Source organism: Piliocolobus tephrosceles, chromosome 15 (assembly GCF_002776525.5).
Source record: "Piliocolobus tephrosceles isolate RC106 chromosome 15, ASM277652v3, whole genome shotgun sequence".
NCBI classification, from domain to species: domain Eukaryota; kingdom Metazoa; phylum Chordata; class Mammalia; order Primates; family Cercopithecidae; genus Piliocolobus; species Piliocolobus tephrosceles.
In genome coordinates this window covers 81,396,286-81,409,803 of record NC_045448.1, presented here as the reverse complement: position 1 = coordinate 81,409,803, position 13,518 = coordinate 81,396,286, and the positions used below count along the sequence as shown (strand labels likewise).

At 38.4% G+C, this 13,518-nt stretch overlaps 1 protein-coding gene across 7 annotated transcripts in view; it reads right to left on the bottom strand.

The window, feature by feature from the left end:
• The window catches only part of CTNNA2 (catenin alpha 2), a 1,159,566-nt gene that overhangs the window by 75,908 nt on the left and 1,070,140 nt on the right, over positions 1–13,518 (bottom strand). For all 7 annotated transcript variants that reach the window (XM_023224974.1, XM_023224976.1, XM_023224980.1 and 4 more), the window contains one exon: positions 864–1,015. In XM_023224974.1, the coding sequence (XP_023080742.1) occupies positions 864–1,015 (152 nt within the window). The remainder of the gene's footprint in view (positions 1–863; positions 1,016–13,518) is intronic.

Sequence of the window (13,518 nt, the reverse complement as noted above, 5' to 3'; positions counted from 1 at the left end):
AAATGTGCTTTTGCATATGCAGTATATGTGAAGAAATAAAGATTATTATGTGGCTAATAAATATGTGTGAACATTACTAAGCTAAACTGTTGGTTAGATAAGGAGAAAAAACTTCATCTTATATTGGATTATAAAGCAGTTAAATAAAATGAGTTTAGCTAGATGTCTTAACAGACATATGTGAATTTGCCTTGTGCATGAACAAAGAAAGTTACAAATGAAACTATATGAGATTTTAAATCAACTATAATATGTATTTTCTAGGCCCATGTATATATATGAATTGTTTAGACAACATTTTGGAAGACACACATACCTGACAACAGAAGTCTGAAGATGAGAAGATAGTGGAGTTGGAAATAAGAGGTTTGATGTTAGGCTATCCAGCCTTATTTATAGTAAATTATTTTTATGTAAAGAGAATGTAATTATGTATCACTTCATAGTTGCATAATGATAATAACCATTATTATTATGTGTTATTATTATAAACACTACTATGCTGTGTAATCTTCATTTCTTTCTAGCGCATGATCTTTGGATCCTGATGGGAACAGTGTTAGTAAGAGGTACAAATGGAAAATAGCAGGGGTATCCATCAAGATTGTAAGAAACTGAGGAAATAATGCATGCAAGAAATAGGCAGGGAGTTGCCCTTCAGAATATTCAGTGCTCACCTGAACTCATTGATATTACTTATCCCTTCATAAGTATTAAGCTCACCTTGTCTGACTAAATAAGGAGCCAAACAGCTTACCAAGTTAAACTCAGTAATTACAAAATAAATAATCAATAAGAGAGTTAACTCTTTAGTTTCCTACTAGGAGTTCTGACCAGCTCTGAGCTACAGAGGCCTCACATACCCTGATCATCAGCACAGCCTTTCTGATGTCCCGAACGCCGTCATACACCAGGCGAGAGGCATCGATGAACTCATTCTCCTCAAATGGTTGAGGAACGTTGGCACTCAGGGCTTCAATGGCAACCTCTACTTGTTCAGCAAAGCGTGGCATCACTGGGTTAAAAATAAAAAGCAGAGGATTAGGCAACTTTTCTCTCACTGCCTCTCATTCCAGCTTTTGGACAAAGTGGCAGGTGCCCGGGTATTCTAACAGTTAAGTGGAGCAAGACACTCATCTGTCCAGTTTGAAGTGAGCCCAATTTAGTAGTCTTTATGACAGTTACCTCGGCAGCAGGGAAAGAAAACTTTCCCAATTGTTATTCTATGCATGGTGACCGTTTGCAAAAGAGAAAGTTTTTGAAACCTGCCCACAGTAGTGTGTGAATATAGTTTTCATGTTACCCTAACCCCAAACTGAGTTGTATTTCTGCTGGTTACTGCTGGTTACTGGTTACTGTAAATCCTTGGCCAAGTTTGAACCTGTTTCTTTGTCTATAAAATATAAAAAATCCTACTTCATGATTCAGTGGGATAATGCAAAAAAGTTTTGGGTGGAGTCTGGCCCTTTGGAAGTATCAATAAATATTTTAGTATCATCGGATGTTAGAGTCATAGCTGGTGAGTAGCAGACCTTAACCCACGTGGCTTCACAGTCAAGTGTGGATGAAATGATACAACCCATCCCACTTCTGTCAGAAATACAGGACTTGAGATACGGGGGAGGGGAGGGCGAGGCAAGGGAAGCTGAGGAAGGACTGTGTAATAGAAAGGAGGGAAACATGAGATATTTCAGCAGAAAGGCCTATGGAAGGAGAAGATCAATGGACTCAAAGATAAAGTGTTCCATCTTACCAGGACCACCTGGATGTGAAAGAGGATACGTATATAAATTCCTAAAATGCTGACACTTCGTTCTTTTCACAGGGATCCTGCACACACCCTAGAGATTCGTGGAAAGTAAACTCAGTGGAGTGTCTGGAAAACCTCCACTAACTTCTTAAAAGATGCTGCTAATTCACTGATTCTCAAAAATTATAATTCAATTTTCTCAGCTGTTATCCTGTAACAAGCAATTCATATAGTAAATGAAAGCCATAAGCATATTCGTTTTATTTACAAGGATGATAAAATAGAAACATCATTCATCTATTTCCCTTTCTGAACTTTCATGCCTGATTCCTCTTTATACTCACTTTCATCCTTTGTGGATACTTTAATATCCATTTTAATCCCTGTGTGAGAAATTCTGCTAAATTATTTTACTCTCTAGGGTCAGAGTATTCAAGATAAAACATTCCTGGAAAAATGTATTTCTACCAGGAAAATCAGACTGAAAAAAGGAGGGGGAGACGGCAGGGTTAGAGGAAAACTGTGTGCCCACACTTTAGTAGAAATTATCGAAACCACAGCATGCATGGCGAAATCTCCTTCCCTGGATGAATTACTATAATTGGTTCTCTATATTACTTGAATTTTTCATTTAGGCTTTTAAACTATATTTAGATAAAAGAATTTGGGAAATAGTAAGATGTACTGCCACAAATATGAATCAAATAAAACTACATTTCTAAAAACCACTGCATTAAACTCAGACTATTGGAGTTATTCATTTGTGTTGGGAATAAACTTTTTTAAATGACTGAATAGTGAGCATGAAATTATTTTTGCATATATTAGAATTTGGGAATAAGTATCTTCTTAAATTACAAGTTCCCTCTTTCCTAAACTGAGTTATATTAATGCCACTCCATGACGTCTACGCTGCCGTAAGTATGACCATCAGTGATGTTATAGTTCTATGTAATACCACAAAGTAGCTTTCAGGGGCATAAAACTGTTTATCCCTATGCGTGTAACTGATAAAGAATTAGTGCTCCTGCATGTATATAAAATAAATAGACTATTCCACAAATCAATAAGGAAAAATATTAAAAACTGACAGAGAATTAGCACACTCAATTCACAGAAAAGCAATCCATATTGCTGATAAATACACAGTAAGACTTCACTCATAATCGGAGAAATTATAATGCAAACAATGAGATGTAATTTCGTACTTATCGGCATAGGTAAACAAATTAAAGCATAATAATATTAATTATATTGAGCATGCAGACAAAATGGTACTTTTCTACTACAGATGGGAGCACAATGGTTACACATCGTTTCAGCAAGTGCTTTGACAAAATGTAGTAAAATCCACTCCCTGTGATTTGGGGCATTCTCTAGGGGCTTGGCCAAATATTAACTTCTAAAGAGATGCTGATTAGGACGGGTAAGTAATTATACATTGGAGACACAAAAATGTTTTTGTGTCTCTATGGTTACAGTTGTTTCCTCCTAGGTTATATATTCAAAGGGTTAAGAAGAAAATTATACAAAACCTGAGAATGAAAATAACTGCTTTAAGGGAGCTCTGTCGACAGGCTCTACCCCAGCCCTATTCTGAATCCTCCAACTCAGGAACCACTTTAAGATGCTCATTGCGCTGGGTACGGTGGCTCACGCCTGCAATCCCAGCACTTTGGGAGGCCGAGGTGGGTGGATCACGAGGTCAGGAGATCAAGACCATCCTGGCTAACACGGTGAAACCCCGTGTCTACTAAAAAAACACAAAAAAATTAGCCTGGCCTGGTGGCAGGCGCCTGTAGTCCCAGCTACTCAGGAGGCTGAGGCAGGAGAATGGCCTGAATCCAGGAGGCGGAGCTTGTAGTGAACCAAGAGTGCCCCACTGCACTCAAGCCTGGATGAAAGAGCAAGACTCAGTCTCAAAAAAAAAAAAAAAAAGAAAAAGAAAAAAATAGAAAAAAAAAAAAACCTAGATGCTCATTGCAGATCCACAGACAGTACATCTGGGTGGGATAAAACAGACTTAGGGATGTGAATCAGGGGATAGTCAATATATTAAAGTGAATAAGCCCTGAGGTCAAAGTTTGAGTGGGAAAGCAATATCCTTTGAGTAGGAAAAGAAACATCATTTGTGAAAAATTTTAAGATACACAAATGAAAACTGTGCATAATTTAAACATATACATTTGTATATGTTCTTACATGTTCTAAAAGGATGTATACCACTTTAAATATAGTAGTTACCTTTGAGATGGAAGGAGAGACATGTGTTATATTAGTCTCTGTTCTTTTTTGTATCTTTGAATCTTTTCATAATTCATATGTTTAAAAAGAAATCAAATTATTCTCAAGGTTGTACTTCTTATAAAACTGGGCTCTGAAAAAATAACGTTCTATCAGATGGCCCAGAACATGATAGAAACCAATCTGAACAATATCATTAAGTGGGGAAGTCCCTTAGAAATTGTGACTGATCAAACACTTAATATTCTGCCTTAGTAACTGCCAACTAAGAAGTTGAGTGGGAAAATGCCCACCACTCAGACCGCAACCCCCAAGAACACACCTTTATTTGCATGAAGACCTTTCTCAAATATAAAGGGGTGAGAAAGGTTATAGTGTTGCTTTGTTTGTGCAAGGTCACCCTGAGGAACAGATGGGGAGGAGGACAAGGTAGAAGGTGACATGCTATTAGGTTGGTGCAAAAATAATTGCAGTTTTTGCCATCTTGCTAAAACCACCTCCTGGCCTGATGCTGCACCCAAGGAAGAGAGAAGAAAGCTAAAACCTAAATAGATGATTTTCATGGGGGATGCTCTGCAACTCAGAATACATCTAGTAATGCTGTGACACCAAGTTTGGAGAAGAGGATTCTATTTGAACCACCATGGCATATAGTATCTCTCTAGTGAGGTTTGGATGGTAGGGGTTTGGTATAAACAACAGTATTATTGAGCTGGGGTTGTCAGAAGAGGCAGAAACAATGAACTTTTACGAAGAGATTGGAACAGAAATACCATCGACCTTCCAAGGGGGGGAAAAAAAAACGATAGGTGAGAGAGTGCAAGTTCTTTATTTTTAAAATAGGGGCGCCGGGCACAGTGGCTCAAGCCTGTAATCCTAGCACTTTGGGAGGCCGAGATGGGAGGATCACGAGGTCAGGAGATCAAGACCATCCTGGCCAACACGGTGAAACCCCGTCTCTACTAAAAAAAAAATACAGAAAAACTAGTCGCGCGTGGTGGCAGGTGCCTTAGTCCCAGCTACTCAGGAGGCTGAGGCAGGAGAATGGCATGAACCTGGGAGGCGGAGCTTGCAGTGAGCCGAGATCGGGCCACTGTACTCCAGCCTGGGCGACACAGCGAGACTCTGTCTCAAAAAAAAAAAAAAAAAAATAGGGGCTCAGAACGCAATTGAGCCTTAATATTTAAACCATCTTATTATATTCCTTGGCCAGTAAAACATAAAACTTGAAATCATTCAATTGATTACATTTACTGTAACTGACAAGACATCTATTTTTTTTCTTACCATAAGTCAGTGTTTTTCTGGGTCTGACCCTCAAGAAACTCTTTCTCTGAGACCAATCCTAAGCACATTCAATATTTATCTAGGGATTAGTCAACTGCTACTGTTCTTTAAACACCATTATCCCTGCTCTCCACATTGCTGCTCTTTGCTCATTTGGTCTTATCCTATTCTGCCTTTAAGAGTGATAAGGCTGGGCACGGTGGCTCACATCTATAATCCCAGCACTTTGGGAGGCCGAGGTGGGTGGATCACCTGAGGTCAGGCGTTCAAGAATAACCTGGGCATCATGGTGAAAACCCACCTCTACTAAAAATACAAAAATTAACCAGGCGTGGTGGTGGGCACCTGTAATTCCAGCTATTCGAGAGGCTGAGGCATGAGAATCTCTTGAACCTGGGAGGCAGAAGTTGCAGTGAACCGAGATCGCACCACAGTACTCCAACCTGGGTGACAGAGTGAGACTCCGTGTCAAAAAAGAAAGAATGATGAGACATAAAAACAAAAGTTTATAGAACAATGACCCATCTTGACAGAACCTAAGATGTTAGTTTGACTATTAATTCTTCTAATACTTTGATAATGTGTAAAAAAAACTAGACCGGGTGCAGTGGCTCACACCTGTAATCTCAGCACTTTGGGAGGCCGAGGCAGGTGAATCACAAGGTCAGGAGATCGAGACCATCCTGGGTAACACAATGAAACCCCATCTCTACTAAAAATACAGAAAATTAACTGGGTGTGGTGGTGGGCACCTGTAGTCCCAGCTACTTGGGAGGCTGAGGCAGGAGCAAGAGAGCGAGACTCTGTCTCTTAAAAACAAACAAACAAACAAAAAAAAACAACAACAACAAAAACCTAAATACCCCAAAAGTAATACTGAGACAGAAAAAGTTTCAAACTTCCTCAAATATGATGCTGCTTCTGCCTCTTACTAATTAGGACAAAACACAGCATTGCCTTTGTGATTCACACATTATGTATTAACAGAGTTTTTGATATAAGAATATAAATAGAAACTTCTGCTTTCTGAATTACATCCAAAAACTGTAGGTACCACTTTACAGTTATTTATCAGAAATGCTGATTTGTTCTTAATAGCTTGTGTCCTGAAAGGGTGATCAGAGTCAGAGATAAACTTTTAAATTCTGGCTATATTTCTGTAGGCAGTGCACACACTAGGCCACAAAACGATGACATTCTAGGAGTAATGAAATCAGAGTTAAGTATGCATATAAAAATCAAGGTTGCATCATTCTAGTGTTGGAGGTCCTAAACCAGAGGTGAGAAAGTTCTGGAATAAATTCTCCTGAGAGATGTCACAGGTGAAGTTTCAGAGCACAGGGTGAGTCAGTTAAATGAATGAGAAGTTGTGTTAAATATTTAAATAGGACTGCTGACAACCCAAAGGGCAAAATCCAAGGTCAACCAAAGGTAGTGGAGATGAACAGCCAAGTAACCTCACTACCTTTAGGTATGTAAAATGTGCTTGCCCCTGCTTTAAGCATTCCAATGATTCCCTATAACAAAGAGAGAACTATAAAACCTCTTTATCAAGAAACAAACATAAACAAGCATCTATTATCTGCCTATATGGTTCCTGCATCTTTCTGTCTCATCACTTATTACCACATATTCTCAAATGTTCCAATTAGACAGAATTACTTCAATGTCTCCAAATATGAAATGGACCCATAGCAACATATCCATGAATGATTTATTCTCTCATACTGAAATGTACATACTTGTCTTTGGCCCAGGTGAACTCCTGCTCAATCTTTAATCTCCAGTGTAGAACTAATTGCCATTGTGAAGCTTTCTTTAATCCCCAGAACCCAAAGTAGACAGTTCTCTACAATTCTCTGTAATTTTATAGCATCCTAATGTCTCTCACACACACTATTACAGTACTTCATATACTGCATTAGGCTAGTTCATTGGTATTTCTGTATGTCAACTGTTTCACGTATGAGTCGCCTTCAGGCAGAGACCATCTCTGCTTCATTCTTCACATTTAAACCCTCATCCTGCTTCTAGTACAGACAATCTATCCAGTTGGGTAGAGAAGGATGAGAAGTAAAAGAAGGGGACAGGAATAAACGGGGAAAATTAAGATGAGAACTCCTTTTGTCATCCAGTATTTCAGGGACAAAATGAGTAGCATCACATTTCACATACCAAGTCTCTCTTTTTCTGCCCATCATTTAGCATTGGTTCAGTAATTTTATTAAAGAGTATCATGAGTCATTTAACAAGTGATTAGTGGGCATTCTGGGTTTGGTCTCTAGGGATCTTTCAAAAACCTGAGCTCAGAATTCTTTCAGGACTCTGCTTCTTCAGAAGGAGCATCACCATTGAGCCAGAAGAAAGATTCATAATTCTGTTCTCAACTAGTTCACCAAGTCCAGTCAAGCACATCTGCACACACAGGGGTCACCCAACTGTGGTGGTGCAGTCAGCTAACATACTCTGTGTTCCTTGCCAAATTTTATTATGGAGCATAGAGAAAAGAAAATAGACAAAGTCCCTGTTTGAGAGAGATAACCAGTTTGGTAACTGTTAAAATAATAAAATAAGAGCATTGAAAGGAATCTAAAAATAAAATAAAATATCAGGACAGGGAAGGAATTGCAGCTAATTCCAGTGCAGGAATTAGTACAATATCCTCCCCCCATCACAGATAGCCACTGAGCCTCTGCTGTAATAGTTGGAATTTGGTAAAGATTAGGGAAAGATCAGAGTAATTGGAGCCAGAAAGTATTAATTTGGAGAAACACTGTGGGGCCTTTCCAGTGGCCTCAATACCAGGTAAGTGTTGTTTGATGTTATTTCTACAGGTAAAGTATGCTTTCCCAAAAATTGTTCCTATCAGACACTGCTAAGGGATTATTCAGGTGCCCCCCCCAATTAGATGCCAGAACAGAGGGGAAAAAAAAGGGTAAAAGAGAGTGTGCCATAAATTACCAGGGTCCTAAAGTTGAACAAAGGGAACTCTGACGGGCATTTATAAGGCACGGGGTGTGCCTTGATGATTCTACACATAGAATCAGTTGTAAGGACACTGAGTCTGAAGTTCCAATTCACAGTGTAGAAGTAGAAACTACCCCAAACTGAAGCCATGACACATTTCTCCCTTTAGTTCCACTTAAGAACAGAGGACAAATCAATAGAAGCTGGCCAACATTTTATATTAGTGATTTTAGTAAAGAATGTCATGATCATAAATTAAATTAATAAAAGGTCTTTAAGTATTCCCCCCAATTCGCCCCCACACGGGGGACTTTAAAACTCCTCAGCTCAGAATCTTTTTAGAGATGTTTGGGTAGGAGCATTACCTACTAGGCAAATGGATCTATATGTCTACTTCACAAATAATGACTATTTCATTTCTATATGTATTTATAGACCGATGCACTCCACCAGGTGTAGGTGTGTGCCTTCCCTAGGAGGTACGAGGGTGGTTGGAATCTTGTTAAAGCACTTGGCTAAGAGTTCCTACACTGTTCAGAGCTTTCACTTCCTCCACACATGCACTCGAATCTTGGTTACGACTTCTGACACCACAGGTTAAAGAGCTTCTTCTGCAATTAATGTTTGAATCTCTAAACCTAAGTCAAATTGAATTTTTCCTAATGATGCCATTAGTTTTTTATTCCTTTCGGCATGCACACTGATCTTTATGTACCAGCTTTGTCTTTCTATGTACCATTCCCCGACTCTTACCTGTTCTCTTTCACTCCAACCCACTTGTCCAATCGCCTTGAGCGAATCTAGGCAGTTCCTTCTCCAGGATCTAGCTCTGTTATTCCTCTGTCCCCCTCCTGTCCACATACTGCATGGCTTCATTTTGCCTCAGTGGATCTTTTGTGCTCTAAATGCCACTGTACAAGGTAATAAGGCTATTATACCAGCATTTGAGTATGTCCCTATTAACTCCATGTTGTGGGATTTGTCCACACATCTTAGGACTGTTGTATCTAGTTATGCCATTCATTAGCCTTGTGGTTTCTCCAATCCTCATGTATTTGCAAATACGTATGTGTGTGTGATAGGTGCCTCTGAGAGGGCCCCCAGAGATTCTTCTTCTCCTGGTATTCATGCCTTTGTGTAATCTCCTCAACCTTGAATGTGAGCTGGAACTAGTAACTCACTTCTAACCAAGAGAATATGGCAAAAAAATGATGGGATGCCACTTCTGATATGAAAAAATGATGCTGGCTTCTGCTTTCTTACTATCTGGGTTACTTACTCTGATGGAAGACAGTTGCCATGTTGTAAGAGGCTCTGAAGAAAAGCCCACATGGCAAGTTAAATTTGGGGGTAATTTGTTACACAGAAATATATAACTAATGTAGTATGCTATGTCATAAGTAAAACTATCAGTAAAAATAGCTATACCCTAAGTAAAAATATTGGTAAAAAAATAGCTAGCAGGACACATTAACATTTCTGTTTAATTGTAGCAATGATGCTTGCTCTACATTTCAAGTATATTTACTGGTTCCAGGAAAATGTGTAAATGAATCTTGATATTTAATTTTACACAAGTTATTAAACCAATTTAAGCCTCAGTTTACTCAGTATAAAACAGAAATAACGATCATTTCCCTTCAGGGCTTACGTAAAGATCAGAAATACATTCAACAAGTTTATGACTAAATTTTATATGCCAATCTAAGCAGTACTCTAGGCACTGGGAATCGAATGGTAAATAACACAAATACGTTACACCTTGGAGGCACTTACAAACAAGTAGGATGCATGTCAGATGATTACCATGCTGCCTACCACATGATAGAGCCACAGTAAATGCTTCTTGGGGCTGTCTTCACACCACTACTTTCTGCATTTACTCATGCACACACTGTTACTAACAGGCAAAATCACCTAGTCTCTTTTGGAAAGAACTTGGAGGTACAACCAAATGATTCACCATGGGGGGGGGGGGGAAGAAAAGGTGGGCATAATGGGACACAGCACACTAATTAGTGTTGGATCTGAAAACTGGGAAGTTGGTACACTTTGTTTTGAAAACTGAGCTTCCCCAGTTCTATGCCCTTCTCTCCCCTCAGCAGCCTGGTATCATCCTGGTGACAGTGTTGCATTTTTAATAAGAATTTCCTGTGAAATCTGCCCTCAGGACAAGATTTGATAAACTTGCTCCTAGAACTTTCCTTTTTATCTTTCTTGCCAAGAAGGCCAGTGTTAAACACTGTGTTCCATCATGACCTCCCCAGATCCATGAGGAAAGAAAGTCTTTGAAAGACTTTACCAACAAAGCAGTAACTTCCAAAATATAAAGACAAAACAATTCAAATTCAGCTTGCCTAGCCCAGTTAAAACAGTTTCTAATCAGCCACCCAGTTTCATCCAATATTCTCTTGAAACTATTTCCCTTCTATCTCATATTTATACCACTTTAATTATTTAATTTACATCACTTGGTTGAATTTAAATCTTAAGTGTCTTCACTTCAAATGCTTTTTAAAAATCCGGCAGAGGCAATGTAGAAATAAACCTTACATACTTTCTCTAGATTTCAATCTTCCTCTGCCTAGACCAATGATATACTAACTTATCTTCTGTCTTGAGACATCAGGTTAGAAGCCGAAAATTGGAATCCAGGAGCAACGACAACAGTACCCTGGCTTAATCTGCTCCTTATTCGCTGCTATTTGTCAGCGGTTTCTACCTCTCCAGACAACTATCATCATCTTGGCCAGTCCCAATTCTTCCTGCATACATTCTTGGACTTTCCTTTCATCACAGTCAATCATCTGTTACCTCTGTGGGAGTTTCTAAAGGCTGCCATTTCCATAAATTCATGTTGGGAAAATTATAAATGTATATTTCAAACATAAATCAAATTTAAGTTCCAGAAGGCAATACATAACCCATGAGCTGAATTGTTTGATAAAAGATGAAAAAGGACTGCCTAGAAGGAGGGGGAAAAAAAAAACTCTCTAAATTCCATTCACGACAACTACCCTAAAAGAATCAGGGAGCATCCATCTGCTCTTGTCTAGACACAAATTCCTTTTCCTGAGGAAAGAAAATACTTGCTTGGAAAGTTTTCTTCTATTTTAAAATAAGCATTTCAAAAATAATCACAAATGGTTTATAACTTAAAAGGATGGCACATTTAATTCTGAAACTTAAAGAACGAATAAAGTATTGAGCATGAGCATGATGCCTTATTTAGCTTACAGTGTGTCAAAACCTAGCCTAATAAATAGAGTCTAATTTGGCATCTGTGATGTTTAAGTACTTAGATTGCATTAAGATGTAATAAAGTACTTGCTAAAAATTTATTGCACATAATTTAAAAGATTCTTATCTTGATCATTAAGTATGCAATTTAAGGAGGGTTTAATCCCCCAGAATAAGGCAACTGTGTCATTATGTTACTCATTTATATTAATAACGTTTTTGAATTTCAACTCTTAATTAAAGCTGCAGGTAACAGAGAGGTAGACTCAGATCTTAACAGGTTAAAATTTAACAAAAACATGCAAAAGGTCAATACATACACACACGCCTCAGGTATTAAGATGGACAGAGGACAGATATAAACATTAGGACAGATGTAAACATAAGCGGAAAAGTGGGTAACAAGAGTATGAAATACTGGGCAGTATATGGTAGGTACCAAATGAGTAACACAGATAAGAAGAGTAATAGGTACACAGAAGAGTGGGCTTGTCTGGTTAGAAAGGGGACTTCACTGACAAGAAAGAAATCAAGTAGAATTAGAGGAAAGGTAAAATATAGAAAGGTAAACCAGGAGCCAGGTGAGATGGCTCATGCCTGTAATCCCAGCACTTTGGGAGGCTGAGGTGGCAGAATCCCATGAGGCTAGGAGTTGGAGACCAGTCTGGCTAAGATAGCAAGACCTGTCTCTAGAAAAAAAAAAACAAAACTTAATTTGGCAAGGAGGTCATTTGGGGGCTACTCTGGCCATATACATAAAAATACAGTACTTCTTTGGTTCTTTTGTCCACCTGTTATTTCAGGCCCTCCAGCTACATGCAAAGCTTCCCTTTTTTTTTAATTACCCAAACTATTTCTGGAATACTCCAAAGATGTACCACATGTACTGCCAAATGAATGGCTGTTAGCATATTCTTCCTCTGATTCAAACACCTATCACTGATATGGCAGTTTCCTCTCCGTCAGAGAATCTGGGTGACGGGAACTTACTACAGCCTCAGTTGTGCACAATTAAAGCATCCAGGCCACCAATTCCAGTGAACACCAGCACTGACTCTGCTAGACACAATATGCAGGCCCCTAATTTACTCCACTGCCATTACCACAGATGCTGGTCTCTGATGTCCTTGAAGTGACAAAGAACCACATGTACTTTCCAGTTCCTAGGATTCTGAATCCATGAAGAACTGGAGATTCATGTCTTTTTTTTTTTTTTTTTTTTGGTTGTACTTTGGCAAACAGGCACTAGAGAAGTGCTGTTTGTTCTGCTATGTCACCCCAAATTTATAGCCTATACACATGCAATTGAGAATCTTCCAATATCTACCCTACCCCATCTCCACCTTCAGGTTAAGGATTTTATTGTTAGAATAAAATTTTATATCTTACTTTCTCTTCCTGTGTTATATAATTTACCTTTTTAAAAAATAAATGAGCATGTTATACACAATTTTTTCACCTCATTTTTAACCTAAAAATATAGTCAGATTGTATAGTTAATTCCCCATTCCGTTTTATAGCTGCATAATACTCCATTGTGTGATTAGACCATAATTTATTCAACCAGTGCCCTAAAGCTAGATATTTGTGTTGTTTCTAGCTTACAGTCTTATAATAAATAACCTTGTGCATATGTTTTTATATTTTTTGCCAGTACCTCTGAAGAACAGATTTTTAAAAGTGAGATTGCTTTCCAACTGTTAAATATGTTCTTTCTATAGAAGATGTCAAATTTCCTCCATTTTGCACATCCACATGCAAAATATGAGACGACTTTTCCTCATCCTTGACAACAGAGTATATTATAGAACTTTCGGATCTTTGCCATTCTGATGGGTAATGGTTTCTCAGAGTAGTTTTTAATTTGCATTTATCTTACGAGAGAGGTCAAACAACTTTTCTTTTGATGAAGAATCATTTACATTTCTATATTGTAAGCTATCTGGTTGTGGTCATATTTTCTGAGGTGGTTCTTCAGACTCTTATGCTGAGAGAGCTGAACATGTCTGAACTGTGGGAGAACACATCAT